The sequence below is a fragment of the Triturus cristatus genome, chromosome 12, assembly GCF_964204655.1.
Source record: "Triturus cristatus chromosome 12, aTriCri1.1, whole genome shotgun sequence".
Taxonomy (NCBI): Eukaryota; Metazoa; Chordata; class Amphibia; order Caudata; family Salamandridae; genus Triturus; species Triturus cristatus.
Window position 1 is genome coordinate 620621643 of NC_140595.1, and position 26435 is coordinate 620648077.

The 26435-nt window shown below is 43.7% G+C and overlaps 2 protein-coding genes across 2 annotated transcripts in view; one reads left to right on the forward strand and one right to left on the reverse strand.

The window, feature by feature from the left end:
• The window catches only part of TRAPPC2L (trafficking protein particle complex subunit 2L), a 36371-nt gene extending 30072 nt beyond the window's left edge, over positions 1-6299 (reverse strand). Inside the window, exon 1 of the mRNA XM_085638152.1 lies at positions 5863-6299. Within this exon, the coding sequence (XP_085494278.1) occupies positions 5863-5895 (33 nt within the window). The 5' untranslated portion in view covers positions 5896-6299. The remainder of the gene's footprint in view (positions 1-5862) is intronic.
• Positions 6300-6449: 150 nt separating this feature from the next.
• GALNS (galactosamine (N-acetyl)-6-sulfatase) overlaps positions 6450-26435 on the forward strand; it is a 242258-nt gene continuing 222272 nt past the window's right edge. Inside the window, exon 1 of the mRNA XM_085639221.1 lies at positions 6450-6675. Within this exon, the coding sequence (XP_085495347.1) occupies positions 6553-6675 (123 nt within the window). The 5' untranslated portion in view covers positions 6450-6552. The remainder of the gene's footprint in view (positions 6676-26435) is intronic.

Sequence of the window (26435 nt, forward strand, 5' to 3'; positions counted from 1 at the left end):
CTGTAATGTGGGGAATAATGATAGGAGGGATAGGAAAGAGAAAGGGACTCGAGTAGTAGCATATCTGTAGGTATGTAAGCCTATGTCGTTCTTGATGGAATAGACATAGGAGATGTGAAGGGAATTCTTTAGCAAGATGTATTTTAGATTTGTAGAGGGAGATAGAGGTAAGACTTGGTTGGTAGTTGAGAAAGATAAAGAGCGAGAAGTGGTGTTGGGGCGAAAAGGGTAGAATGAGAAGAAGATCATACACTGCCGTAATTATTTTTTAGACTGCTTTTAATTATAACTCTTTACCCGACCCCATTATGCAAAGTGGGCAGAACCTTACCCAAGCAGGACCAATCAGTCAATCCTGCCTTCAGTATCTGCTGGGCATGGCTTGCTGTGAAACTGAACACCCTATGGCATAGTGCTACAGTGTATAGATAGCAGGCATGGCCTGCTATCTATACATACAGAGTCTGAAACATTATCGTCAGTTCTGTTACATCAGAAGCAGCAAGTAATAGAGCAGCATTTTAAAGGTCCTTTATAGGAAAAAGCTTAATAAACAGAAAAAAAGACAGGAGCAGATTCTGATGTTCGAGCCCACTTGTAATAAGAGAAAATGGCATAAGTAGCCAATTATAATTGATTAATGCCACTTGAGATGTCAAAATGCATCTGCAGGCAAGAGCGCTACTGGAACACCACTCCTACTTTGTTTTCACGGGTTTGTGTTCTAAGAGACAAAGTATGAATTACATCTCCGAAATAAACAGAAAAAACGTTAGCAGTTTAATTGACTGAAATGCTTCGAGTACGGCAACATTTGCTGTAAAAACAGCAAATTAGCATGAGCTGCCATTTATTTGTTCCTTAAAGTCATTTGTTCCCACATGACGCTCCTTTTTTCCAACAGCAGGCAACAGTTTATTAACAAGACTTCCTGTTTTTTTATTCTCCTCTGAATTCTTTGTGTCGCAGCATCAAAGATTGCAATTCCACTGTAGGAATTTGTTCAAAAATAGTGCACTTCCTATTTTTAAATGATATCATAAGCACATGGCACTGAATATACAACTGGAGTTGTAGAGATTTTAATATCTAATTTTGAAACTTCATTTTTAGTCAAATATAGTTTATTGTGAGAGCCCTGCATTACAAAATATAAACTACACCCAAATGTAGAAAATGAGAATATGACAAGTCACCACATAATTAGTGGCCATACAAAAGGCACTCTGCCACCTCGATAAAGTCATTGTGTTTATTTGTGACTTGCAGTATACTTACTAAACACAGTTGGAGGTAATTAACTATACACTGGTTGAATATACATATATACACATTTATGTTCTGATGGCAGTACTCTGCATAGCTCTGTAGAGCAGAGCTACCCTGCACTGTAACTATTTTCTGGTGTGATCCTGCACTACACCCTAGTGAACAGTCATTGCGCTCACTGAAGGGTCTCCTATTTAACAACAATGTAATAGCAGAGCTAGGCATGACTGTCGAGCTAGGCACCCAAAGTGCACCCATCCCCTAAACCAGAGGTCTTCAAACTGTTGGGCTTGACCCCTCAGGGGTGGGGCGTGAATGTGTTCTCAGGGGGGCGCTAATGAGTCTGCAATTACATGTAAATAAGATAGCCTGGAAGCGCCAAAGGTACGTTTCCAGGCTGTCTTCATTTACATGCAGCAGTTAAAGCCCATTGAAAGGTGTGAGGAATCTATGCTTTTGATATGGTTGGTCAAATATATCGTTTTAAGTGGTGAGGAGTTATTTGAAACATGGAAAAGCATAGATACAGCCATTAAATGGTGTTAAGGAATTGTTGAATTCTCTTTTAAGGGTTGAATTGCTTTCATCTGTATTCCAGTGGGAAATCGAGTGTTTTTTTTCTTCACGTTTTACTTGCTTTTTACTGTTGATAGATATTCTGTTGTAATTTTATTTAATCGTACAATAAATGTATTCAGTTCTGATTCTTTCTGTGAGTAGGTGTTTCTGGGTAGGAAAGAGAGCTATATATGTAACTGGGTTGTTTAAAATGTTTGTGCTTATGGGTGTCTCAGATAAAGCTACATATTTGTAAGTGTTATTTCCTGTGTGCATGTAAGAGAGTAAAACATATGAAGTGTGTGTGTGCGCGCGTGTGTGTAAGAGAATTATATATGTAGAAGGTTTATTACAAATGTGTATCTATCTGTCAGACTTTTTCCTTAATCCTATCAATGGCAGGGACAGTCAAGAATTATCTAAGCTGTGAGTACTGGTGTTTGCCACAAGTAGTGGTGTTGGCTCTCTGGGTCGATGTGGACAAACAGCCACGGTCTAGCTGAAAAGAAGTGGCTATGGGTTGAGGCTAGGTACAGTACAACAAAGCTGTCATAGTTGCAATAACGAAGTGAATTTTCAGTAAGAAATGCGAGTATTTGTAAATACATAGCACGTTAATAAAGTCTCATAATGTTTAACTACATTTACAGTAGAAATGGCGAGTACATGGCTAAAAATCACACAAACCATAATACAACATAAGATTGTTACAGCAACACTGTACAGCAACATTAGAAGGCAACATCTATAAATGTTATATATTGTTTGTGTTCAATAACTGACCACAGTCACCTGAACACTTTGAAAACAAGAAAAGATTATACTAATGAGAGGTATAGGGCAGTGAGCGTGAAGTCAATGTAAAAGTCCTGGCTAAAAAGAGAAAATAAAAATAAAAAAATAAAATAAAAAAATAAGCATCTAATTGTTTTTTGTTCACCTTTGGGTAGGTGCATATAAAAACATGCACACACCTCAAATGAAAAAAAAATGAAAGTTAAACTAATCAAATGGAAATATATTCTGTTTTATCGTATGAAACCTCAGTTGGCTAATGTGATCACTGCAGATGTCTTCGTCTGTGACCAAAGAGTCATAGAATTAAATCCTGATTGGTGCAGTGAGGAATAGTGATTTGTTTATAGTGCTACGAGGTCCCAATTTGTGACAGAAAGAACTGTGAATGACATTATTTTAAAATTGAATTACACTGCATACAAACAGACTGTTCCAAAATGCTGTTTAAGAAAAAAAAGTGCTTTAAAAAAAATACACATTTTAGTGATAATCATTCAGACTATATCTAATGTAAATATTTTTAGATGTGTCCATAAAAGGGTGAAATCCTTTTAACAGACACATATTACATCTCAAATAGAATACATATTTTACAATGTGAAGCTGAGTGACTGCATTTATTAAAAGCTACACTGGCTCCAAAGCAACCTTTATATTTGGTGGCTAACTGTTGCACACATTTACATTTCTTACAAGTAGCGAGTACCTGGTGAGAAGCCATGTTTCTTTTTTACTATCTGTTTCACAGCACAGGAGCCCTCCCCACCCTCTGTGAGTGGGCACTGGACCCCAGCTATGGCAGATTTACTATGACAAAGAACATAAGTGCATGTTCCTTGCTAGCATTAAGGCCCAGGTCACCATTGTTGCACACATAACATGGCCCAAGCAACAAGGTAGAAGGGCGGGCGGATAAATTTACTTTTTGATGTGGTTGTTTTTTCACACAAAGCAGCAGAAAGCCTGCTTTGGACATCTAGCCTAGAAGTAATAGCCCTGTTTAGTGGGCAGAGTAGACAGCCTGCTTCGCAGAGCTGTAGGCTTCATTGGTGCTGCAGTTGTAGGCCATAATTGCTGTGCCAGTGTTTCTTTGATCCTTGAAACAATGGTCCAAGGGAGGGGAAAAACGTAGGCAGAGGAGACCCTCACCTTGATTTGGGCATCAAAGAGGGAGAGGGACACAGAGATGGGAGGAAGAGGGATGATGAGACATTTAGGGAGAGGAATGGTGTGAGATGGGAGCTCATTTTAACAAACATCAGAGACAACAGCAAGGCAGTACCTATCCTTAGTGAAACCGGTGCAGTGACACTTTTGTCATGGTGCCCACTGCATCATAATTATGAATGCTTTACAATAGATAGTGGACATGGGAGCTCATTTTCTTTGCTAGTGTTAGGGCAGATGGCGTCCTTGGCACAAACATGGGGGGGGGGCAGCATGCAGTAGCTCATTTTCTTTCAGAAAGAGACAAGACCCTAATTATGTGCAGTAGTGTTTTTGGTGAATTCTTTTCTTGTTTAATGCTTTTGCTTTTTTATAAGTCTCACATTTAGTGTGGATTCTGAGCTACGGAATCGCAGCCCTGAAATGATCTCATGATCCCCGCCCTCTGTGATCATCCCTACTTCTCCCACTCCCCAAATCCTTGCCATATAGTTTTGGAGGGGGGGGCCCACTTGAAAACATATTGCTTAGGGGGGGCTCAGAGCAAAGAAGTTTGAACACCTCTGCCCTAGACAGTGGCCACTGCCCTCTCTACGCAGCCTAATGGAGGAAAGCAGTGATGGCAGCCTTAATCAAGTCTAGGGAAAGGAATATATCCTACTTACTAGCACCAACACCATCCCCCTCCCATTCCAGAGGGAAGTTTTGTCCAGTTCCCTATATGGGGGGTACTTTTTCATTTTAAAGTAGGTAAAGAGTTCCCACATGTGTCATTTATGGCTATGTATGAGATCAGTAGGTATAGTTTGCTGACTGAGTCCTTTAGCCACCACATGTATGGTGACCGACAAGATGGTGGATGGCTTTGAACGTGCCTTCCCAGTATCCATGCTACACCCGTGAACTAGGCTGCATCACTTTTTTTGCTTTCAACCCTGTGCACAGATGTCTCCAAGGTTGTCGATATTAGCTCCTCTGAACTTGCCTCAGTTGCTCTGCCTGAGAGATACACCTCTTCACTCATCTTTCTGCTGTGATCTGTTTATCTTTGGAATCTGGCCTCCAGACTGTGGCGGATATTCAGCCTTGCTCACTCATCCAACTAAAATTGGTCCAGGAGAATCCAACTGTCTGAAGAAATAAGGATAAGTTCGAAATACATGTTGGGAAATTAGGTGAAGGTGGTACCTCAACTTGTGAATTTCATGTCTTTTTACATTTCGTAGCATAACTATGGTCAACGGATTAGTTACCCTTAACTCCCTATTAGCATTCCTAATTATCAAAAATGCTTTTTGTTGGTTTTGTGTGTCGCCATATGATGGGGGATATCTCTTAGGAGATAACAGACCTAGGGATGTCAATCGTTCAACGCGGAGTCCGGGGAAGGCCATGGAGCACCGTGGGAAAGCAATCTGCAACATGCAGAGCCTAGGAAAATCATCTTGTCATAAGTGGTGTCTGTGGAAGGCATTTGGCAGCATAGAAAACTTTGCAAAGGTAACTGGACACAAGGAGGTCGTGTATGTACACAAACAAGGTCAACCAGCAAACTGAGAAGACAATCTTAACTTGGCATTGTTGGGATCGAGGGCGAAAAACTCAACATTTGAGAAGGCTGGAAAAGGCAACAATATATAGGGGAAATTCACCACACAACAGGTTATGTGGAGGTAACCAGCAAATCAGTCGGCACAAGGAAAGAAAGGCAACCAGGAAAGAAACAAAACAAACCAAATCAAAGCAGCTAGAAAGCAAATCAAATCAAAACAGCTAGAGTCACATCCCCGGTGGAAAGAGCCAGAAATTGACCATGGTTTCAAACACGTTTAGTTCTTCTGTGAAATGTTTGTCTCGTTAGAAGAAAAGAAGTGCGGACTGTCTTCCCCTAAATAAACGTTTCCAATGTAGTGCATGATTGTCTGTAGCCGAATATGCTTTGAAAGTCTATCGGCTTTCCCTTGGAGCCGTGTCTACTCTCAAAGTTTGAATGAAACCCTGTGCCAAGGCGGGTGCGGCCCCTTCGCATATCCCCACGTGATCGCGGATAAAATAGTAAATGCTACTTACCTCTTTCGCTATGACAGCTATACACACCGCCATTCTGAGATGTGGTCAACAGCTAGTGCTGAGTCTCTGCATCAACGTGTGACGTGATTTTACGTCATCAATGGTTTTACAAGCAAAGTCGAAAAAGGTCTTGGGTTTGACTTCCGGGTGGATTTTAGTCCTCCTTTTAACCGGCTTCTCCACTATATCATAATGTTTATGCTATTGGATACGAGTAAACATCTCACATTTATCGTACAGCTGACGGTCTATTCTTCTCAGTAAATAAGTATGCTTTCATATAATGCATTAACACTGATGAGGATCAAATTACTTGAAAAGCCTAATTACTACATTTATAATGAGCCACTTATTCGTATAAATAGCGAAAAATGTTTATGTCTCTGCTGCTCAAATCTATACACTTGGTTTGCTTCAGCTGTAGGTATCGGAAGTATAACTGTTCTCGTAAGCCTACATATTCTAAGATGGCCGCTTTAGTGATTCTGAGATGCCCTGCCTCCTCTTCATTTTCTGGTAGGTTTGATTCACGGGGATGCAACTACAGCTGGGTCACGCGAAAATGGTGGAAACAAAAAAAGGAGACAAACATTAGTGTCACGTGAGAGGTGGAAAAAGAAAAGCTGTCACATCTGGGTGCTGTTGTCACACGAGTCGGCGTCTCACTGGGGATCTGATGTAGTTACTGCAATGGCTGCTTCCAGGACTTGCTGGACAGTTCTGGTCCTTTGTTGCATTTGTGAGGCATCTGCAGGAATTTTCTCGAGGCACAATGGGACTGCCCCGAATATCATAATCATGCTCATGGATGATGTGAGTATTATTGGATAGTATTAGTAGGGAATCACTATCGGGGATTTTAAGGGGGCTGGCCCCGAGAGGGTGCTACACTGAATGCGGGAAAGTTATAGAACTCAGGAGTAAGATTTCAGAAAGTGGGACGTAAAACCAGTAGATACATGAAGGGTCTGATTAGATAAAGCTTCTGAGAGTCTTGGAGCTGTTAAGTAGAGTGACCATGGAGTTGATTGATGGCATGGCACACAAAAGGAATATTCAAATAGAGCGTGGTTAAATGTATATGCCTATTTACTTGCACTCGAGTGAGAATATTTTTACAGAGCGTAAGTAACAAAGTTGAAAAACATTTAACGATGAAAAATGTGAGTCTGTTACATGGAAACTGGGAGTCGTTTTTTGTATTTTTTATGTTTGGTGAAGTCAGCACCATGTCAAAGTTGTAACAAGGTGCTGAAACTTTAAATGGTGTTCCATCTTGAAGATTGCAGAGCAATGCATATGATTTACTGGATATGTAGGAGAACCACAGCAGAACACGGGTCTCTATTAGGCAAAAACATTGTCAGAAAATTAAGGGTGAACCCTCCACCCGAAATTTGCGGAGCAGCCGTAAGGCAGACAGAGAGTGGTAGTGGAAGTAGTAACCAGCGCATAGGAAAGCAGTGTCGAAAGGGCTTTATTTTAGCTGTCTCCGGCGTACAATTGCCTCTGTCTCCCTCTTACCTCTTTCGAAATGTTGGCATGTATGACAGTCTTTGGGTATACTAATGGGAGTGGTAGGCTAGTGTATGTGGGTGAGTACCCTGTGTGGAAGGGTACCTCCCGCAGTGCATCCCGTTGGGTGGAAACAAATCTCTTCAGATTTGTAAGCTTTGTTTTATAAGGCGATAAACAGGACTCTAAGTCTCAAAATTCAAAGTAAAGTGTGAACTGGATTAACTACTCACACTAGATACGAGAAAGCTATGAGGAAAAATCCTGGAGAGTGCTAGGAGGCTGATAGGAAGAGAAAGGTTGTAGGGAAGTGACTTGGTCCCTGGTGAGGTGCAATTAAGCTATGAAAGTTTAAAGAGTTGAAGATTGCTAGGGGTCCGGAAGCAAGACAGTGTGTGTAGGAGTATTAGTCTGTATGGGAAAGCATATATGGGAATGCTGGAGTGCTGTCTGAGAATACATATAGTGCTGTACCTGGATACCTGTGGAAGTACTAGGTGATGTTTGGTAGGATACGTGTGGGAGTGTTAAGAGCTGGAGTACGGGACTACCTGTAAGAGCGTTAGGGGGCTGGATGCTATGGCAGTAATATTAAAGCTAATCGCGTGTAAAAAAGTGCCTAGGGCTGCTTTGTGTTGTGGGTGGAGTGTGGGGAAGTAACCAGGGGTTCAGCAGTGGAATGTGTTTTAGAGCACCTAGTGGGTACTGTAGGAGGTCAGGAGACAGAGTAGCTAGGGGGATGACTAAGGAGACAGAGTAGCTAGGGGGATGACTAAGGGGACAGAGTGGGAGAACACATTTGGTAGTTCTAGTGTGCTATCTGACACCATGTGGCTTGTCAGGGTGCTGCCTGAGAGAATTCCTGTGGTAGTAGTCATGTGCTAATTCACAGATTAATTATGGGAGCTCTTAAGGGCTTACAGGGCAGTTAAACGTGGGACTGCTTTAGGCATGAGAAAAGGCCAGTTAGTGAAATATGAGCTCTGCATAAGTGTACTGAATGGAAGCATACCTGTAGAACTGTTACTATAATGTGTTAGAAAGCTTGTGCTAAACTGGGTGAGATGTGGGGATGCTGCAAGTTGTGTGAAACAGTGTTGTGGAGTTCTAGAGGTTTGTAAAGAGAGTCCTTGTAAGTGTCCCGGGCTCACTGTCAATCAATCAATCAGGGATTTATAGAGCGCGCTACTCACCCGTCAGGGTCTCAAGGTGCTGGGGAGTAGGGGAGCATCTGATGTTGACTGGGAGCTCGTTCCAGGCCTCTGCTGCGAAGTAGGAGAAGGCTCTTCCGCCTGCTCTGGTTCTGCGGAGGTTCCTTTTGGGTACGTGGAAGGATACTCTCTCATTGAGGTATTTGGGTCCGATGTTGTAGAGTGATTTGTAGGCGTGGGTGAGTAGTTTGAAGGTTACTCTCTTCTCGACAGGGAGATAGTGGAGGTCTCGTAGGTGCTGGGTCATGTGCTCGTGTCATGGGGTTCCGAGGAAGAGTCTGGCTGCGGTGTTCTGGGTGGTTTGGAGCTTGTGTAGCAGGGTTCTTTTCATTCCGGCATAGAGGGCGTTGCCGTAGTCTAGTCTGATGTTTATGAGTGCGTGGGTGACTGTCTTTCTGCTTTCGGGTGGGGATCCACTTGAAGGTCTTGCAGAGGATGCCGAAGGAGTTGAAGCAGGTGGAGGCGACTTTGTTGATCTGGCGGGTCATGGTGAGGGAGGAGTCTAGGATGATACACAGGTTTCGGGCGTGGTCTGTTGGAGTGGGTGGGTTTTCTGGGGCAGAAGGCCTCCAGGTGTTGTCCCAGGCGGTGGAGGAGGGTCCTGGATTCAAGCTAAACTGGCTGATATGGGGTGGTACCCCAAAGCCGGTCCCAGGATACTTCTTTCTGGTCCAGAGAGGACCTAGTTTGGCAGTTTTGGCTGTACAGTTTCCATGAGGAAAAGTGTCAAGAATGATTTGCATATGGCTGGGTCTAAACTGGGGTGACATGGTGAGCAAAAGAACAATGCTTTTAACCAAGATCTCTTGACTGGGGGTGAATGTTTCATTTGTTCCACATTTTGCCCATCATTTGTGTCTCTTAGGCATTCTTGCCCTAAGTGCGTTGGGTATGCCCAGATGTGGGTCCCGGGTTCACTGGGCCACTGGATCTAAGCTAGCCTGGCTGATAAGATGTGATATCCTGAAACCGTTCCCAGGATGCTTGTTTCTGGTCCAGGGAGGACCTGGCTTGGCAGTTCGAGCTAGACTGTTCCCATGAGGAACATGGTGAAGACTGATTTGCATATGGCTGTGTCTAACCTGGGGTGGCATGGTGAGCAATAGAACTATGGATTTAACCCAGTTCCCTTGACTGAGGATGAATGTTTGATTTGGTCTGCATTCCGTACTTCATTTGTGTGTCATTTGAAGATTCAATGGGAACGGGCTACAGCCTGGGTCGCGGAGTAGTTGTAGGAATCCTAGGTGACTGGAGTAGCAAGTACTCTGGGGAATTCTGCAAGATTGTTTGGGGAAAATACCCATGGGAGTAATTGGGGATTGACAAGGAGGGTATATTTGAAAGCGCTATGGAGTCTGTGAAATAGTACATCTGGGAGTGCTAAGAGCCTGTGTAGGTAAATATCGGTTTCATAAGATCAGCTGGCTGAGAGCGGTTAGAGCTTTCCTGATGCGTATTGGTATGTCTGAGTTGTGGGAAAATCCATTGTGTTGCCAGTTCCCGTCCAAAGAGATTATAAAAGAAAGATATTGGGAATTGGTTTACCACAACAGTCTCAGAGATAGTGACAGCTCATCGCTAACCTGGGCTTTTTTAACAGTCAAACTTGGCCAAGTCTGGAACGGTACTGGGATGTCATATCCAAACCTTTCGATGGGAAGTTGTACTTCCAATTCAGAGTGGGAACTCTACCATTAAGAATTTATACAGCAAAATGGGCCAAATCAAGCAATAGTAACTGTCCCTTTTGTAGTTTGTATTATTGTACAAATTTAAACTCTTGCACCCTGTGGTTTTGGTTAAAATCTTTTGTTAAACCAATTACAAAAATGTCATGGCATAAAAACATATGCAGATATGCAGAGTGTAATAAACTACTGATTCACAGTGTTGTGGGAGGGATACGCTTTATGACTAGCTGAAGGTTCAGTTGCTACATTTGCAACCCAGTTACTCATGTATGACCTGGAAGCCCCCCAAACTAGTTCGCACAGGCGTTATAATCTGTGACCTACAGATTACACAAACACATTTATGGAAAAGTACAGAATTTGATAGTGGTCCTCCATAGGAGCCTGTAACCATAGTAACTGAGAACCAAGGGGAAAGGAAAAGAGAACCAGCTTAAATCTAAGTGAGCTGGGGCACAGAGAATGAGTGAGAAAGAGACAGGGTGCGAAAGTTGAAGGTGGGTTTAGGGTAGTGGCTATTAGCTTGTGCTACATTGTTTTGTGGTTATTCGCGTGTGCTGCAATGTATAGGAAAACTGGTAGGTGAGATGCATAGTCGTTATCATTGGGTGCTGCACGAAGCAGTAAAAGGGTGGCAGTTGTTACACAGGGAGCATGAAGCAGAAAAAGGGAGGTACTTATTGGCACGCAGTGGGTGATGCAGTAGAACAGAGGTGGTGGTTTTGGCAATCCTGTACGGTACAGCAAAGGGGTGGTGATTATTGGTAGGCAATTAATGCATCGTCTGGCAGAATGGTGGTGAATATCACCAGGCACTCTATAGAACACAGAAAAAGGGGTAGTTATTGGCAGGTGCGACATAGAGGATAGAAAGGAGAAAGAGCGGCGATGAATGTATGTGAAGCATGGAACAGTTAAAGGCTGCTAGTTACCAGCAAGAAGCGCAGAGTATTTTTTGAGGGTGGGGTTTTTCTTTCTGGGTTTATAGGCTTGTTTGGAAAAGCAGATGACGGACAGTGGATCATCCGGACCAGCCTCGACATCCTTCTGAGCCCCCATTGAATTTCGCCGCCCGACCCTAGGGTTGTGGGCTGAATGGCTGTGTAAGAAACTTACGGCGGGGGGACGGAGGGGTGTGTCTCATTGATCTTGCTTGTTATATTATGCTGGTCGATTATGTAACGATTTACTGATTCCTGCAATAAAAATATATTTAAAAAAAAAAAAAAAAAAAAAAAGAAGCGCAGAGTATGGTGGCGATTCTGATAAGGGCTGGTAAAAGTAAGGACCTTTTTGGCACGTGTTGGATCGTGTTGTAGAACAGTGGTGGTGGTTGTTGGCCCGCACAGTAGGGAGCAGTAAGCGTGTGGTTCTTATTGGCATTCCCTGCAATGGGGAGCATTAGTTAGTGGTTGTTGGCTGGTCTTGCTTGGAGAAGTAAATAAGCATTAAAAATGCAATAGGTCTCACCTTTCATTAAGTTAAAGCCATTTGCTTTGCTGAACAATACCATTAGCAAAGCAAATGGCTTTAACTTAATCAAAGGCGAGAACCTATTGCATTTTCAATGCTTGTTGATTTTTTTGTCCCTAGCCTCATACTAATTTAGTGTGTATGCTGAGGCCTGTCCCTTGATGAAATGAAATGAATTTCTAAAGCGCAACATTCTTCCCAATTGTATATTGTTCATGTTTGTGTGTGTGTGTAGCCCGCATGGCACATGCATAGCTTGTGAGTAAACCAGGCTCATGGATGCCCCTGGCCTTGTCTTTTGCACAAGATGGAGTTTTTTTCCAGACAGTGAAAGTGTATCGTTGATGTCCCTGATGCTGGATGGAGAAGTCCTAAACACTGAAGCGTGGAAAGAGGAGATAAGGCTTCTTTAGAAATGTGATTAGCCTCTTGCTCAGAACAGATCTGCTGATTAGTCTGTGTGAAGCACTGCCATTGGGGGGTGAGAAGGATGGAACTGTAGTCCTAGCCTTTTGCCTTTCCCTGAACAGTTTGGCTGATGACAGCCAAGTGCAAAAAGTTTAGACCTCTTTGAGCCTATGTTGTTGTTACTCCAGACTGGTAACTCCTGTTGTGAGAATCCTCAATCTACACTTAGGCGGTGTGTGGAAAGCTACCTGGAAAATACACCTGAAAGGAGAACCACAGCAAACTGTTTTTTAGAGTTCAGGCCGTAGAACGTACTGTCCCATTTATTGTTCCAAGTTCTCTATGACCAAGGGAGGAAGTGCTCCACATAGTACTTCTAGGAGTACTATGCAACCAGAGCTGGCATCTGCCTGACATCCAGCCTTATGGAGGTAAGGAGACACCACCTGAGTCTGCATCTTGCTGAAGAGCTGTTCGCCTATCCCGAAGTGCTTAGAAGCCAGCCTACTTGATAGAGCAAAGAAGCCTGCTACCCCTGCAGGAGCAGTGACTGTCCAGGAGGAGGAAGGAGCAGCATAACCACGGTCTAGTGGTTCTGCAGAAGAGACACTGCAGAGAACCAGCTACCTGATCTAGTTTTGTAAGGCCCCTGACTCTTCACTGCTATTCCTGGCTGACTGTGCTAGAATTGCCAAGCTGGGGCATGACCTGAGACCTCTGTGTGACCTGATCCATGGTCCCCATTCAGCCAGTGATGCCTGTGCGTGACAGCACTGATCTCGACTTGATCAGTCCAAGCGGGGCTGCACCCAGCACCTGCTGCCCCATCTATGAAATATCCAGCACTTCCCTGAGCAGCGCTCCTACACCATCACCAACTCAACTGCAGAGGCGGCAGAGAGGAACTGCTGGGCAGTACTCTTTCTGGAAGAGGGAGAGCAGAGGAGGAGCTGGACAGCAGCCCAAGGACGCCGAGCAGTCACTCATTCCCGAGAGAAATGTTCAGTGAAAAACAGTGAACTGAAAAAATAGACTGTGCACAATAACAAGCATATGGGGTATAATTTGCACCTGAGCCTAATCAGAGTAGGAATTGACCCACGGAGGGAACTGCCTGGACCATAAGGGGGGATACTGCAGCCAATAGTGGAAAGAAATGCAGACATACTTCAGTGCCAGGACACCAAATTGCATCTGCACATTTTCATTTGTGTTGTATGTGGTTTAAGTACACACTTATTCACCCATATAGGGAACAGTTATTTGTTTTCCATTTCTAAAAGTCTACACAAAGATGAGATAGAAGGAGAATTACAGTTGTCTCAACAAGTCCTCAGTGCCAATTAGCCAATCCAAAGCAATGATAGTGCACTGAAACCAGGAGGAGCATGGAACAGAATATGATAGAAAGATATCTGACACAATTTTTAAAGTTTTGAGAGACTTTTAGAAATAGAAAACAAATAACTGTTCCCTATATGGGTGAATAAGTGTGTACTTAATCCACATACAACACAAATGAAAATGTGCAGATGCAATTTGGTGTCCTGGCACTGAAGTATGTCTGCATTTCTTTCCACTATTGGCTGCAGTATCCCCCCTTATGGTCCAGGCAGTTCCCTCCGTGGGTCAATTCCTACTCCGATTAGGCTCAGGTGCAAATTCTCCTTCTATCTCATCTTTAAAATATCCAGTCACAAAGTGAAGTTATTGCCTGCAAATAACATTAACTTTTTACTGCTTGTAAGAAATTAACCCCTCAAATATGAATCAAACCTATTATGTTGAACAAACGGCTCACTATATGGGGCAATCATTACAGTTCATAATGTGTGGCTAAGCCTAGTGCTCCGACAAGTTGTGACTTTGTCTGTTATATTTTTATTAATTTAACCAGTGTCATAGCGGTTCCTAAAACAGAGATCCTTCACCAATAATTTCCACCATCATAGCTGGCGAGAGATATGGCAAATTAACTTCTTTGAATATCTTTGACATCATTGTCTAATCATGAAAATGCCATCTCTTTTTAATTCTCTCAATCACTATTAGTTAAATTGGGACTTTGTCTGTTAATTTAGCAATAAATTAAACGGTGACCTGCAGTTCTTAATCTAGAGATCCCTCACCAGTTATTTACACCGTCATGGCAGATAAGCGATATGGCAACTGAACTTCTTTAAACATGTTCAACATAGATGTCTAACAATGAAAACGCCATCTTTTTTAAATTCTCTGAATTACTAATAGTCCATAAAATTATGTTTTCATTAACTGGGTGGCTTCCACGAGAAAATATCTATTGCTACCGTTCATTATCTATTGAATGATTACAACTAATTTATTTGCTAATATTTTATTGTAGAGTTTCGAATGTGTTCATTAGGTTTACTGGACGATTAGATTAGCAAGGTGTGGTGCCCTTAGAACTGTTAGCAAATATCGATTTGACACACTTTTCAAATGATTCTGGCAACACTTAAATGACGAAACAGATATTTAAAAATAAATAGAAGTGTTGGCAATAGTTCTTTATTGCTGGGTCCACCCACCCCACGGCTCCCAGTGTTGAGCCCTTTTTTGGTTGTTTGGGATAGTTTGCGCTTAGGGCGGCATAACCTTTTTTTCCACATAGGTTATCCACACCAAATGTGCATACTTGTTTGTCAACATCCTGGGGATTCTGAAGGTACCCAGAGTTTGTATAATCCCCTGGAGGGGACCGAGAAAATAGGCAAAATATAGCTACTTTTTAAGGAAAAAAGTGCTCCGGATAAGTGTCTATATTTGTTTTCTCCTAAAAATGGCATCAACGAACAGTTTGCTGTGCTAAAGTAACCATTTTCCCAGCTTTCAGGAACATACAGAGATAAATAACATTAAAATGAAAATTTACAACAGTTTTGGCATTTTTCAAAGAGGTAGCCCATTTTTCTTATTTTTTTGTGCTCTCAACCTACTTCCAGTTTGTGGTGGAAGCCAGTGTGAAACCCATGGGTGATCCAGGAAGGCTGCAAATTTCTGAAAAGTAGACAAAATTCCTAATTCAGCAAGGTTCAAATGTGTAGATCCTCAAGGGTTTCCCAAGGAAAATAACTGTTGCAATAAACCAGTATTGAAAGTGAGTAGGAAGAAGCCGATCATTACCAAGCTGATCCACCCAGATCAGTCGGGCTTTATGCCACACCGTAATACAGCGCTCAACCTGCGACGTCTCCATGGAGTAATGGGACGCAGTCATACGATCCAGGAAGATGCGGTGGTCATATCCTTGGATGGCGCTATGGCATTCGACACTCTCGAGTGGCCCTATATGATGGCGGTCCTCAAAAAGATGGGCTTCGGTCCTAATTTCATCGGGTGGGTACGCCTCCTCTACACTGAGCCGCTAGCCCAGGTGGTAGTAAATAACAAGATCTCAGAAGTCTTTACTCTGGAGAGGGGGACGCGCCAGGGTTGTCCCCTCTCGCCCTTGCTCTTTGCCCTCTCCCTGGAGCCTCTTGCGGCCTGGGTACGACAAGACCTTTCACTTCGGGGGCTTAGATGGACGGATGGGTGGGAGGACCGGATCTCGCTCTATGCGGACGACATTCTTCTATACCTCGCCTCCCCCACAAAATCCCTACGAGTCGCACTGGATATATTCGCCAGTTTCGGGAGGCATTCGGGCTATAGTATTAACTGGGGTAAATCACTCTTCTATGTCTTGCATGGGGCCCCTCCTCAATACCGCGTGACTGCCCGATTAAGATGGCCACGGAGGGGTTCAAGTACCTTGGAATCTTTAGCTTCTCGGATGTGACGACTCGCTACGAGAAGAATCTCCTGCCACCGCTACAGAGGTTCAAGAGGGATGCTGCTATTTGGAAGGGGCTCCCACTGTCCCTGCTGGGTCGGGCAGCCCTGTTCAAAATGATGGCACTGCCGCGTTTCTTATATGCCTTGCAAAATTACCCAGATCTAGTTCCACTAAAGTACTTTGCAGATATCGAGGCCGCTCAGAGAGAGCTACTATGGGCTGGAACACCGCATGTCGCTTCAAAAACTCACACTGGTGTGGTACGATGGGGGTATAGCACTTCCAGATATTCAGAAATATTATTGGGCGGCACATCTCTCAGCCATAAACCAGGGAACATACAGTGGCGGGAATGACCCCGGCTATAATATGGACAGATGGCTCCTCCCGGGGGGAAGTTTTGAGGCTGCGTTCTACTCTAAACATAATAAATACCCACTCACGGGCCCTACAAAACACTCGGTCCAGCTTTGGCATAGTGTGAGCCGCAACCTGGGATGGGCTAATAAACTTACTTTGGCCACCCCACTTTGGGTCTCCGAAAAACGGGGTGCGCTGGGGCATACAAAAGGGTTCCGTAATTGGGATCTGATAGGGATCTCCCGCATAAAGGATCTGTGGGGGCCCACGGGGATGGTGACTTTTTTGCTTCACTACAGCAAACCTATGTCTTAGCGCAAACTGAGTACTATAGATATGTGTAGATCAGGCACTCACTCCAGTCCAACATCCCACCCGGTACAACGCTCCCGGAGTCTTCTTTCCTTGAAGACAGGCTGCTTGACGGTCATTTGCCCGAAAAAGCTATCTCCCTCACATATAAAAAACTCATAAACCACACCCGACCCCTTGTTGGCACTTAGAAGGAAATGGGAGGCCGACGGTCTGGAGATTGAAGATGACGAATGGAGGGAGTCCCTCTCCTCCCCCAAAGGAGTAGCAATATCTGCGAAGCTGAGACTGATACAACTAAAAATACTCCACCGAGTCTACGTTTCGGGTACACAACTAGTGTTGATGGGAAGGAGTACAGACGGGCTATGCAGGAGATGGTGTGGGGACGTGGGGACGTATCTTCACATAATTTGGGAGTGCCCGTAATACAGGCATACTGGAAGCGGGTGCATGAATGTATGCATACAGTGTGGGAGGTTGACCTGCGACCCGAGGTTAAAAGGTGCCTCTTGAACATCTGGGAGCCCACGGACCTATCAGCAAAGGGCAAATTATGGGCTACGCTCGGACAGGTAATCGCAAAGCATAATATAGCACGTGTGTGGGGAGCATGCACACCTCCAACGCTTAGTGAATGGAAAAAGATATGGACTGGTGTATGCTGCAGGAGAAAACAGTCTATGTGGCCCGGGGGTGTCCTCAGAAATGGGTGGCAGTTTGGTCAAAATGGAATGAATATCGTGGACACTTGTGTGAGTCCCCCGTGATTCCCTCACTTGACGAACCACTAACGCAGTAAGGACCCTTGTAATATCAGCAAAATGTATGCTAGGTCATCTTAAGTACAATGTGTGTATACGAATCTGTGATTGCCGCAATGTACGAAAATGTGATTATGTATGCGTAATGACCAACGAGTTGCAAATAAAAAGAATTGTTAAAAAGAAAAAAAAAAAGTGAGTAGGAAGAAATGGCCATTTGGGACAATGTTTTAATCTGTAACTTTTTGTCACGAAGCCCGATTTTCAAAAGCTGTAACCATTATTTCCACTAGTGTTGTGTATCCCTACTAATGCCTAGGATCTGTACGTTTGTTTGGACAATATAAACTTTGGGTGAGGTGCCTAGACTGATTCCGATCAGCCCCGCAGAATATGTTGGCCTAGAGACCAGCTAGCTCACACTGCCACTATAAACCCCCCTAACCTTACCAAGGAGTGAGTGGTTTCTGTCAACCACTGAACATGACAACCCTGACCTCTCAGGAATCGCCGAAAAAGATCAGGATCTTGCACTCAGTCACTCGTGCTTACTTGCTCTCAGAGAAGTGTACAGATAATAGACAGTAGGACGTTTTCAATATATTTATTGAACCAACGTTATTCTTTTATAGAATGCATGTGCTGCGATAATCAGTAGATCGAAGCAGATAAAAGTGATTACAAGCACCAAAAGAATAAATAGTAGCTATAGTTCTACCATGGCGCTTAAACAGTGTATATAGGCAGGCATATAAACAAGGCAGTAATCGAGCGTACTCCTATTATGCAAACCCTACTCTGCGTGTACCTAGAGTGTGTGTAGGTGTGGAGCCAAGAATCTCCTGAAGGTACGATCTAACCCCATTACCTGCTGGGAGAGCATGTAGGACCACGTCTTGGTCACAAACTGGACACCCCTCTCGGAGATGTCAGACCGCTGCAAGGTGAAGACTCTAAATGCATGAACCCTCAGTGTCCGCTGAAGTGCCTCCTCTGCTAATCTTTTGGGATGCTAGTTATTTATAATAAAAAGCATCCTTGTGATGTGCGTATAGATCAGCAATGTTATGGATATGTAGATAGCCTTGTCCCCTGTGGATGTAGGTAGAACAACATTTGTGCATTGTGCGTAAAATGGCCAAGTACATGGTATTCGAGGCATCGTGATAATGTTCTGCAAAGCTAGATGTGCAAACAGAAGTGATTTCGGAGAAACTAATCTAACATTGTCCCGCACGTAAATATGTGCAAAAGGTCACAACAGAAATATTATTGTGAAAAAGAGGACAATGTAAGAAATTAGCAGTATTGCTACATGGGCCTAACCCGGGCACATAATACTAGACCCTTCGGGTTGTGAGGATATACAGGATATGTGGGGTTTGTAGGTTCTCCTAGAACCCAAGGTATCCAGAGCCAACAACCAAGCTGCACCGTACAAAGCTTTTTCTTTCTGTACACCAATTCATATGCGGAAATGTGTAGAATGAAAATAGGTATGTATTTCAGAATATTTTCCAGGACGCTGTAAGTCGGTATTGGTATACCCACAAGGTGAAGGGTTCTGGAAAATGTAGAATTTGTAAGGAAAAGTATGTTGGCTAACGCAAAAATCCGACACAGATCTGAAATGGGAGAAAAGTTTAGACTATTGACCAAAGGCTGTGAATCAGCATATTGATGTAGCACAATGTAGCTGAATACTGGAAATTCCTTTAGGTACGTCTCCATACTGGTGGGTATGAAAGTATAGGGAGTGAATAGTGACAGATGAGTCTCCAAACAAGAGAGTTCATATTTACAAATGCAAATTGTAATAAACTCCGGGCATAGAAAGAAATGGGGACGGCGTGTGTAAAGGACGCAAGGCCATCAAGCCAAGGACAGCTCAATCTCAGGGTTCTCAAGCAGACGACTACGCCCTAGTCAAATCTAATAGCATTGGCTTCTCTATTAGTCAACATTGCTGCCAAATGCAAATAATTGGAACTTCACAATGTTCTGAAATGTAATGAAACATTATAATGGGCTTAATTTCAAAGCTCCTTCCTATGTGCAGAGGAGTGGCAGTGTCCTACTAAGCTACCATCTTAGCATGTCTGGGCTACCATGTTGATAAATTGAAAAATGGTCCAAGTAATATGATTTATCCACAATACACTGTAGTCGTCGTTTTCTTTTTTTAATTTTATTCCTTGCAATTCTTCACATATAGGTATGTTCTTAGATGTAGCCTTCACATATAGACATATTCACAGATGTAGTCAACACGTGTTTCGTCGACGTGGCAAGTTTACCACTGACTTCCTGAGGGCTACAAACAAAGAAAAGCATCATATATCACTATCCCATATTGAGTCATGCTAACCCCTTCTCCGAAATACATCATAAGCCCCGAAATACGTGCATGACCTATGAGCGGAATTACCAACGAGAATGATACACACTTAAAGGTGCACCCATATAATCTTATCCTTATAGTCTAAACGGGTGTTTCATGCTGCTCATCAAAAATTCATCATAAAGTATCACTGTGCACATCAACCAAACAAATCTGAGAAATAAGTCCTGACCCACAAGAACATGCATGTGTCATTCAAGCTGCATGCATCATATCACCCAAGTAGTCCATCACCATGATAAAGATAAGTGTTCGCCCGTGATTCCTGCGTGGTAGACCAAATCTCAGGAGTTTCCTGATAAAATTAGCGTGTGGTGGCTGTCCTTTTTCCTTGAACTTTATAGTGGGCCCGCACAAGATCTGTACATATATATAACCAAGCCGCAGTTCTATGTTTTCGTACTACATAAATAACTACTGAAAGAGAACTATGTTACTGATGTATGTAGTGTTGGTTTGTGCATTGGTTTAAGTCGTATGGCAACCACAGTATTGATCGTGTATAGGGGAATCATGTAGTATGATACGTTACATTAAACGAAAAGTATCAGAATGTGTTGGCGTATCACACTTGGCTGTATCACATAATTTACTTGACTCCATTGTGACAGCAGTACAGCAATGTTACAGATGAGGAACAGGGAGCTGATCTGTATCAAAAAACAACTTCCTGTTTTTGTGTTTATGATGCACTAAGAGGAAGAGCGGTGTGAAGTAAATTACCAAATTCTGTACACATTTGTGGGTTCTCTTTAATTTAGAGACTGGGACTAACACATCTCATTTTAAATTTACTGTAAGTTGGCACCCCTCTTTTTTAAAATCCTGGACAAAGTGCAGGGCACCTATTTTTGCAGTGAAACTTGGAGTGTGAACCGAATCCAGTGATATGTACATGGGTAATGCAACATTCGGCTGCTTAGCAATAACCCATGGTACGTTATAATAATGAATAACTTGAAAGCGCGCATTTTGAGCTGGAGTTCCGCTTCGCTGTGACTATTGGTTAATGGACGGACGGAACGTGTAGAAACAGCTTAGGCAGTAAGGCAAACCATGAAAGGAAACACTGGCTTGATAGATATAACATGTAAAACAGCCTCAAGTTTTATAAAATTGAAGTATTTTTTGGAGTCTAGTTTTCATTTTCAAATTTAATACCACCGTCTCTCTATCCTGGGCCCCACTAAAACAAGTGGAGAAAGGTGGAAGTAGAGAGGCCACGGATGGAGAAGAAAGTGAGGTTAGAGCGATGGTAAAACCAATCAAAGTGTATAAATCCTCTTCCCATAAAAAAGATTATGTGGAAATTCATCCACTCCGAGCTGTAAGAGCAGATTGGCATAACAGCGGACACCGGGTATGGAGACTGAAGACTGGCTGCAGCCTCAGTGCAGCAGAAAACGGGTGAGTCGCAAACCACTACCCTCAAGCCTTAGGACTATCCTTGTCAGAGGGCACCAGTCCTGAGTCTTACAGAAGGACCAGCATTCCAGCAGTCTTGAGTTTAACAAAAATAACATGCATGTCTGGAGTCACCAGTCCTAGTCAATAGAAAGATGACATGCTGGATTTCCTTATTTGATGGTGTGTCTGTCAGATGTCATTATAGTAAGGGGACTTTCACACCATAAACTCTGAGCTGCAGAGTGATAACTGGTATGGCAGCAGAGCAGGCACCGAATGGGCTATAGGCAGCAACCACCAGCAATGGGCCAGATTATATGATGTGGGTCTGTGCTGAATCCCAGTCAAAGACGTCAGAAGGACATACACCTTAACACATGACCCCAGATGCTCAGTCGGAATTGAGCCAATGCGTGCATGTTCCCTTTTATTAATACCGCTCTGTTGCACCAGGCGTGTGTGGTGGTGGTGAATGACGTGCGTTGTAAGTGCCTTGTGGCACACTGAATTCCTTCTCGGACTTCAACAATAACCAACACTGTCACGTTGAATAAAACATTTACTGAAAAAGATCACTGGATATAGACATATAGTTTTCGGGACTGCTGTGGAAGTGGTCTCAGATTGTAGAAGTAGCTACTCTTCAAAGTGGAGTGGTTTTTTTCACTGGCGTTTACTCACACAAGCAACTGATGCAATAAACGTTCCTGTTATGTCAGGATGTTACATTTTACCTCCGCTCTGCCCTACAAGTTTGGCATATCCAAAGATATTGGAGTAGACGCCTCACTCACTTATCGTGACATGCTTCATCATCAGCCCTATCCACACCCAGGTAAGATGGTACTACCCGGACGGACTCAGCCATAGATGAAATGGGAGTTCCTAGATAAAGCAAAACTGGATAAGCAGGGATCCAGATGAGTGATACTTAAACATATCTCATGGTATACCCAAAGGCTTTTGCTTTATTTGGAGGGTACCTGGGGTATAAATAAAAACGTGAGTTTTCTTGGTTCTATTGAATTCAATCATTCATACCCCTGTTTCTGTGCCAACATGTTTTGGCCCTCTCTGGGAGCCCAATCGGGTCTGGGGCCTTCGTCAGGGCTATGTTTTTTGTGTATCCCTGCTTTGTCTTTGCATGCACACCATGCACATTCGTGAGGCCTAATGCTCTCGCCTGTTTTGGTTTTTTTCTTCAGAGGATTTTCCTCTGCTTTTATTAGGTCTTGCTGAGCCAGCACATGCGCTGCTCTGCGAGACATTTAGTTAGTGGCTTTTCAAAGTGCTACCACTATCTTTTCCTGGCCTCAAGCTTGCGTTCACGAGCGCGTGCACGCGCGCAGCCGCTATGTGGCTTTAATGGCTCATTAAGCCTTGCTCTCCCAAGCGGCTCGCTCTGCCCCTTCCCCACCACAGAGCGCGTCCCTGCCATCACTTTCGTTTTCACGGCCGAAGGGAGGCCCATCATTGGGCGTTACACCGCTGGCAGCTACATCCGCTCTGACAAACGTTCCCTTCGATTGCCGATTTGAGCCTGGATTGTGAATGTGAGTTATGCACACATTTTTTTAGGTTTCACCTTCACTTTTATCGTCGCGCACGCACCACTCGCGTCCTTTTTTTAGGTTTCGCCTTGCCGTGCTTGCTATTTTCTTTTTGCTTAAGCTTTCCGTGAGATTGAAAGTGTTTTTAGATCTCCCTCATGTGCTTCTCTCCATTGTCTGTGTTGCTCTCTATCGTCCTTCTGCTTTTCTCCACCTGCGTTGCTCTCTTGATTCCTTTTTCTTAAGAATTCCATGAGTGCTTCTTCCTCAGTGTTCTTCCGCTCTGTGTTGCTCTCTCTTGACTTTTCACCAACCTATTTTGTGATTGTGTCTGTTGTACCTCGCTTCTGTGAGCCGTCCTCCTCCCTCACTTCAGTGCGCTGCCCCCCTACTTCACTTGTCAGCTGGCTCACCGCCTCACTTCTGTCTGCCGCTTCCATGCCTTGCTTGTCAGCCGCCCCACTTCTGTGTTTCTGTCAGCTGCCCCCCTTTTAGCCTCTCTATCTGCTGCTGCTGATGTACTGTCTAGTGCTGACTTCCCGAGTTATTGCTGCTTATTTTTATTTGTTGTTTTTTATGGGGGTGCCCATTCGACCCCCCACTCCTGTTCCCATCCTGGCCATGGTCCTTTCACGGTGTCCGCATACTCAATAACACAAAGAGAACTACCTATGTAGTGTAATATGCACAGTAATCTGCCATGAACCAAGGCGTATATCCATCACCGTTTAGGTATAGGCAACAATATTAAAGATTCTACAAATACTGTGGAAACAAAGTGGTCTTTCTAACCTGTTTATCAATGCATCCTCTCTATGTGTACCACATAGTTCAAATACACAGTCTTTCTTCAGTGTTTGTTGACAAAGGTGCAAACTGATACAGAAGAATGTAATACTTCTTTGTAGCCATCTCACATGAAGCTGGTGTCTACTGTAAAACTCCCCCACCTGTGTGGTAACAAAAGTACAAATAAGATTTTACAAATGTAATACTTCTTGTATTTGTTTTGCTGTGTCTGGACGGCTCTTCGTGAATATGCCCCTAGTTCTTCTTTTCTTTCATCCTTCTCTCTCCGTACCTAACTGCATCTTCACCCCTGCGCTTTATTTCTTTGTTCTTTCACCTTCACCTTCTTAATTCCCTTGTCCTTTTCTTTTTCATTCTTTCTCTTGCCCCATTATTTTATCATTCCTTTTATTCCTTCCCTCTTTGCCCCCTTTCTCTGTCCCGCCCTAGGTTCTTTCCCGGTCCGTCCACCTTCCTTCTTTCCCCCTCCCTCGGTCTGCTCTGCCCTACCTTCCCTCTTCCGTCCATCCTTCCTACCTTCCATGCTTCCTTCTGCCCTAAACCTTTTTTACATCCCTCCCTTTCCTTCTCACATTCCCTGTCATTCCTTCCCTCATTCTATTTGTCCCTCCATAGTATCCCCCGTCTGCTCCATCCTCTGCCCCAGGATCCCGGACTTTCCATTCTTTCTCCTTTCCCTGCTCCCTTGCTTCCCACCTTTCTTTCCTGCCTCTCTTCCATTATTCCATCCTTCACTCTTTCCTTCATTCTGTCTGTCCTTTCTTCCGTCTGTCTTTTCTATATTCCCTCTTCCTTCTTCCCTCACCTGCCTTCCTTCTTACCTCACCTGCAATCCTTCCCTTATTCCTTCTTCTTTTCCTCCTGTCACCCGTTCTTTCTTCCGTCCCATCTTTTTTCGTGCGCCTTTCCTTACACTTGCGAGATTTTGTCCTGCCTTCCGCTTTCACAGTTTTGTTTTGTTCGCACCAAGGCCGTCCTTCACCTCAAAGGCCTCGAACCCCAGCTTCTGTTGTACTGGACACAGTATTTTAACTCTGTAGGTAGAGCGCTGACGCCGGGTGTGTTTGATGCCGTTCAGGCTGTAAGCACGGATTGGTTCTTTGTTTCCTCTCTAGGATTCAGCCTTGCTTGTTGTGTGTAGATGTGTACTTGAAGCAATGGTTAATTTGTAAAAATAAACAAGCATTGGCATAGCCAATAGGTGTCACCTTTGGGACCTTAAAGTGTTTCGCCATGCAACAGTTGATGTTGTTGAACCAAGGATATTGTGCTGCATAACTAAATACTTATAAGGTCCCAAAAGCGAGACCTATTGGCTATGCCAATGCTTGTTTTTCAAGGGTCATGCAGTTCATGCGGGTGGTGCCATCTTGTAGTCACACATTCGTCAATGACCCAGACACCGCGGGATTACCTCAGTGTTTCCGCTCCGACTGCCGCCGAGTTATATCTTTGGATATCCCAAACGTGTAGGACAGTGCAGAGGTAAAATCTCACATCCTGACATAACAGGAAATTTGGAGTTTCTTGGTAGAAATGTTATTGCATCAGTTGCTTGTGTGTGTAAGCATAGACGGCGGGAGTGCAACTGATCTGACGTTCTCTCGCTCTCCAGAGTGATAAGACACTTCACCGGTGTACCATTTTCCCCTGCTGGTGCTCCCAAACCATATTCTGCAAGAGATGGTAGAAGATTGCTAGCAGAACTCTAATCGCCATTCCCTTTGAGGTCTCTGCTGCAGCTCGGATTCAGTCTCTTCTGGGAGATTGAAGGATCTCTCTTTAGTCTTACGAACAGTGTTATGTTGCAGTTGTTGACCTCACCTCTTTTCTTTACTGTGCCATTTCTTGATACAACATTCTACAGATCACTCCCAAAAGGAGTTATGAATTTCTCCCCGGATGTGTGTCTTTGACCAATCCCATCCCTCCTATCAGGAGGTCTCTGGGCATGGCTCTTGTCTTTTTGCTATCTGCCTCATTGTTTTTCTCTCCTATCCATTGGCTGGCATTGCTGTCTAAGGCTTCTGGTACTGGGAAATCTGGGATGGTGCCTTTTGTTACCCTACAAAACATTAAAGACACCAAACTACATCCGGGACACCCACACTTAACTTAAGAACATCACTCCAAAAAGAGAAATTAGTGTCAGTAATGTTTAGTGGGCCTAAACACACCAGCACTGCCATAAGGGGCAATGATAGGCCACCAGACATAAGAGACTGTGGCACATATTGGGAATGGACAAGATTGCTAACTCCATGCTGGTATGACTAAGATCTATGTATCAAAGTGTGCCCCAAGGATACACTTCCTATCATCGGACCTGCTGAACCAAGAGTGCAGCAGACAATACGAGCAAACTGGTCCATCACCTTCACTCAATGATGGCCCATCAGGTAGAGTTACCTACTTTAATATTAAGAATGGGAATGACTTCACTGGTGTTGGTGGAGGGAGTGGGGATGGGGGAGTTAATCAATTTTCATAATAGCACCTTGCCAGATGATAGGATGTAGGCAAGCATATATGTTCACTGTGCAGCTTCTTAGAGAATAAACACATTTAAACTAGGCCTGGGCTGAATTTCAATTACGTTGGAGCAATTAGAGTAATTTCGGTCATTTTGCGTTACACTTTGACTTGGAATTACAGATCATTACGTGTTTACTCCTGCTCACAAGTGTAATTTTGGGGACAAATCCTATAGCAAGAGCACATTTAGTATGTTCTGCTGCATTGAGCGCAGATTCTAAGCACAACATGCATCCTCACGTCTATTTTGAATGCAAGGGTAGTACATTGGGGGACAATCCCATCCCAAGAGCACATTTGGTGAGCTCAAGAGGCTGCTTGCACTCGCTATTCA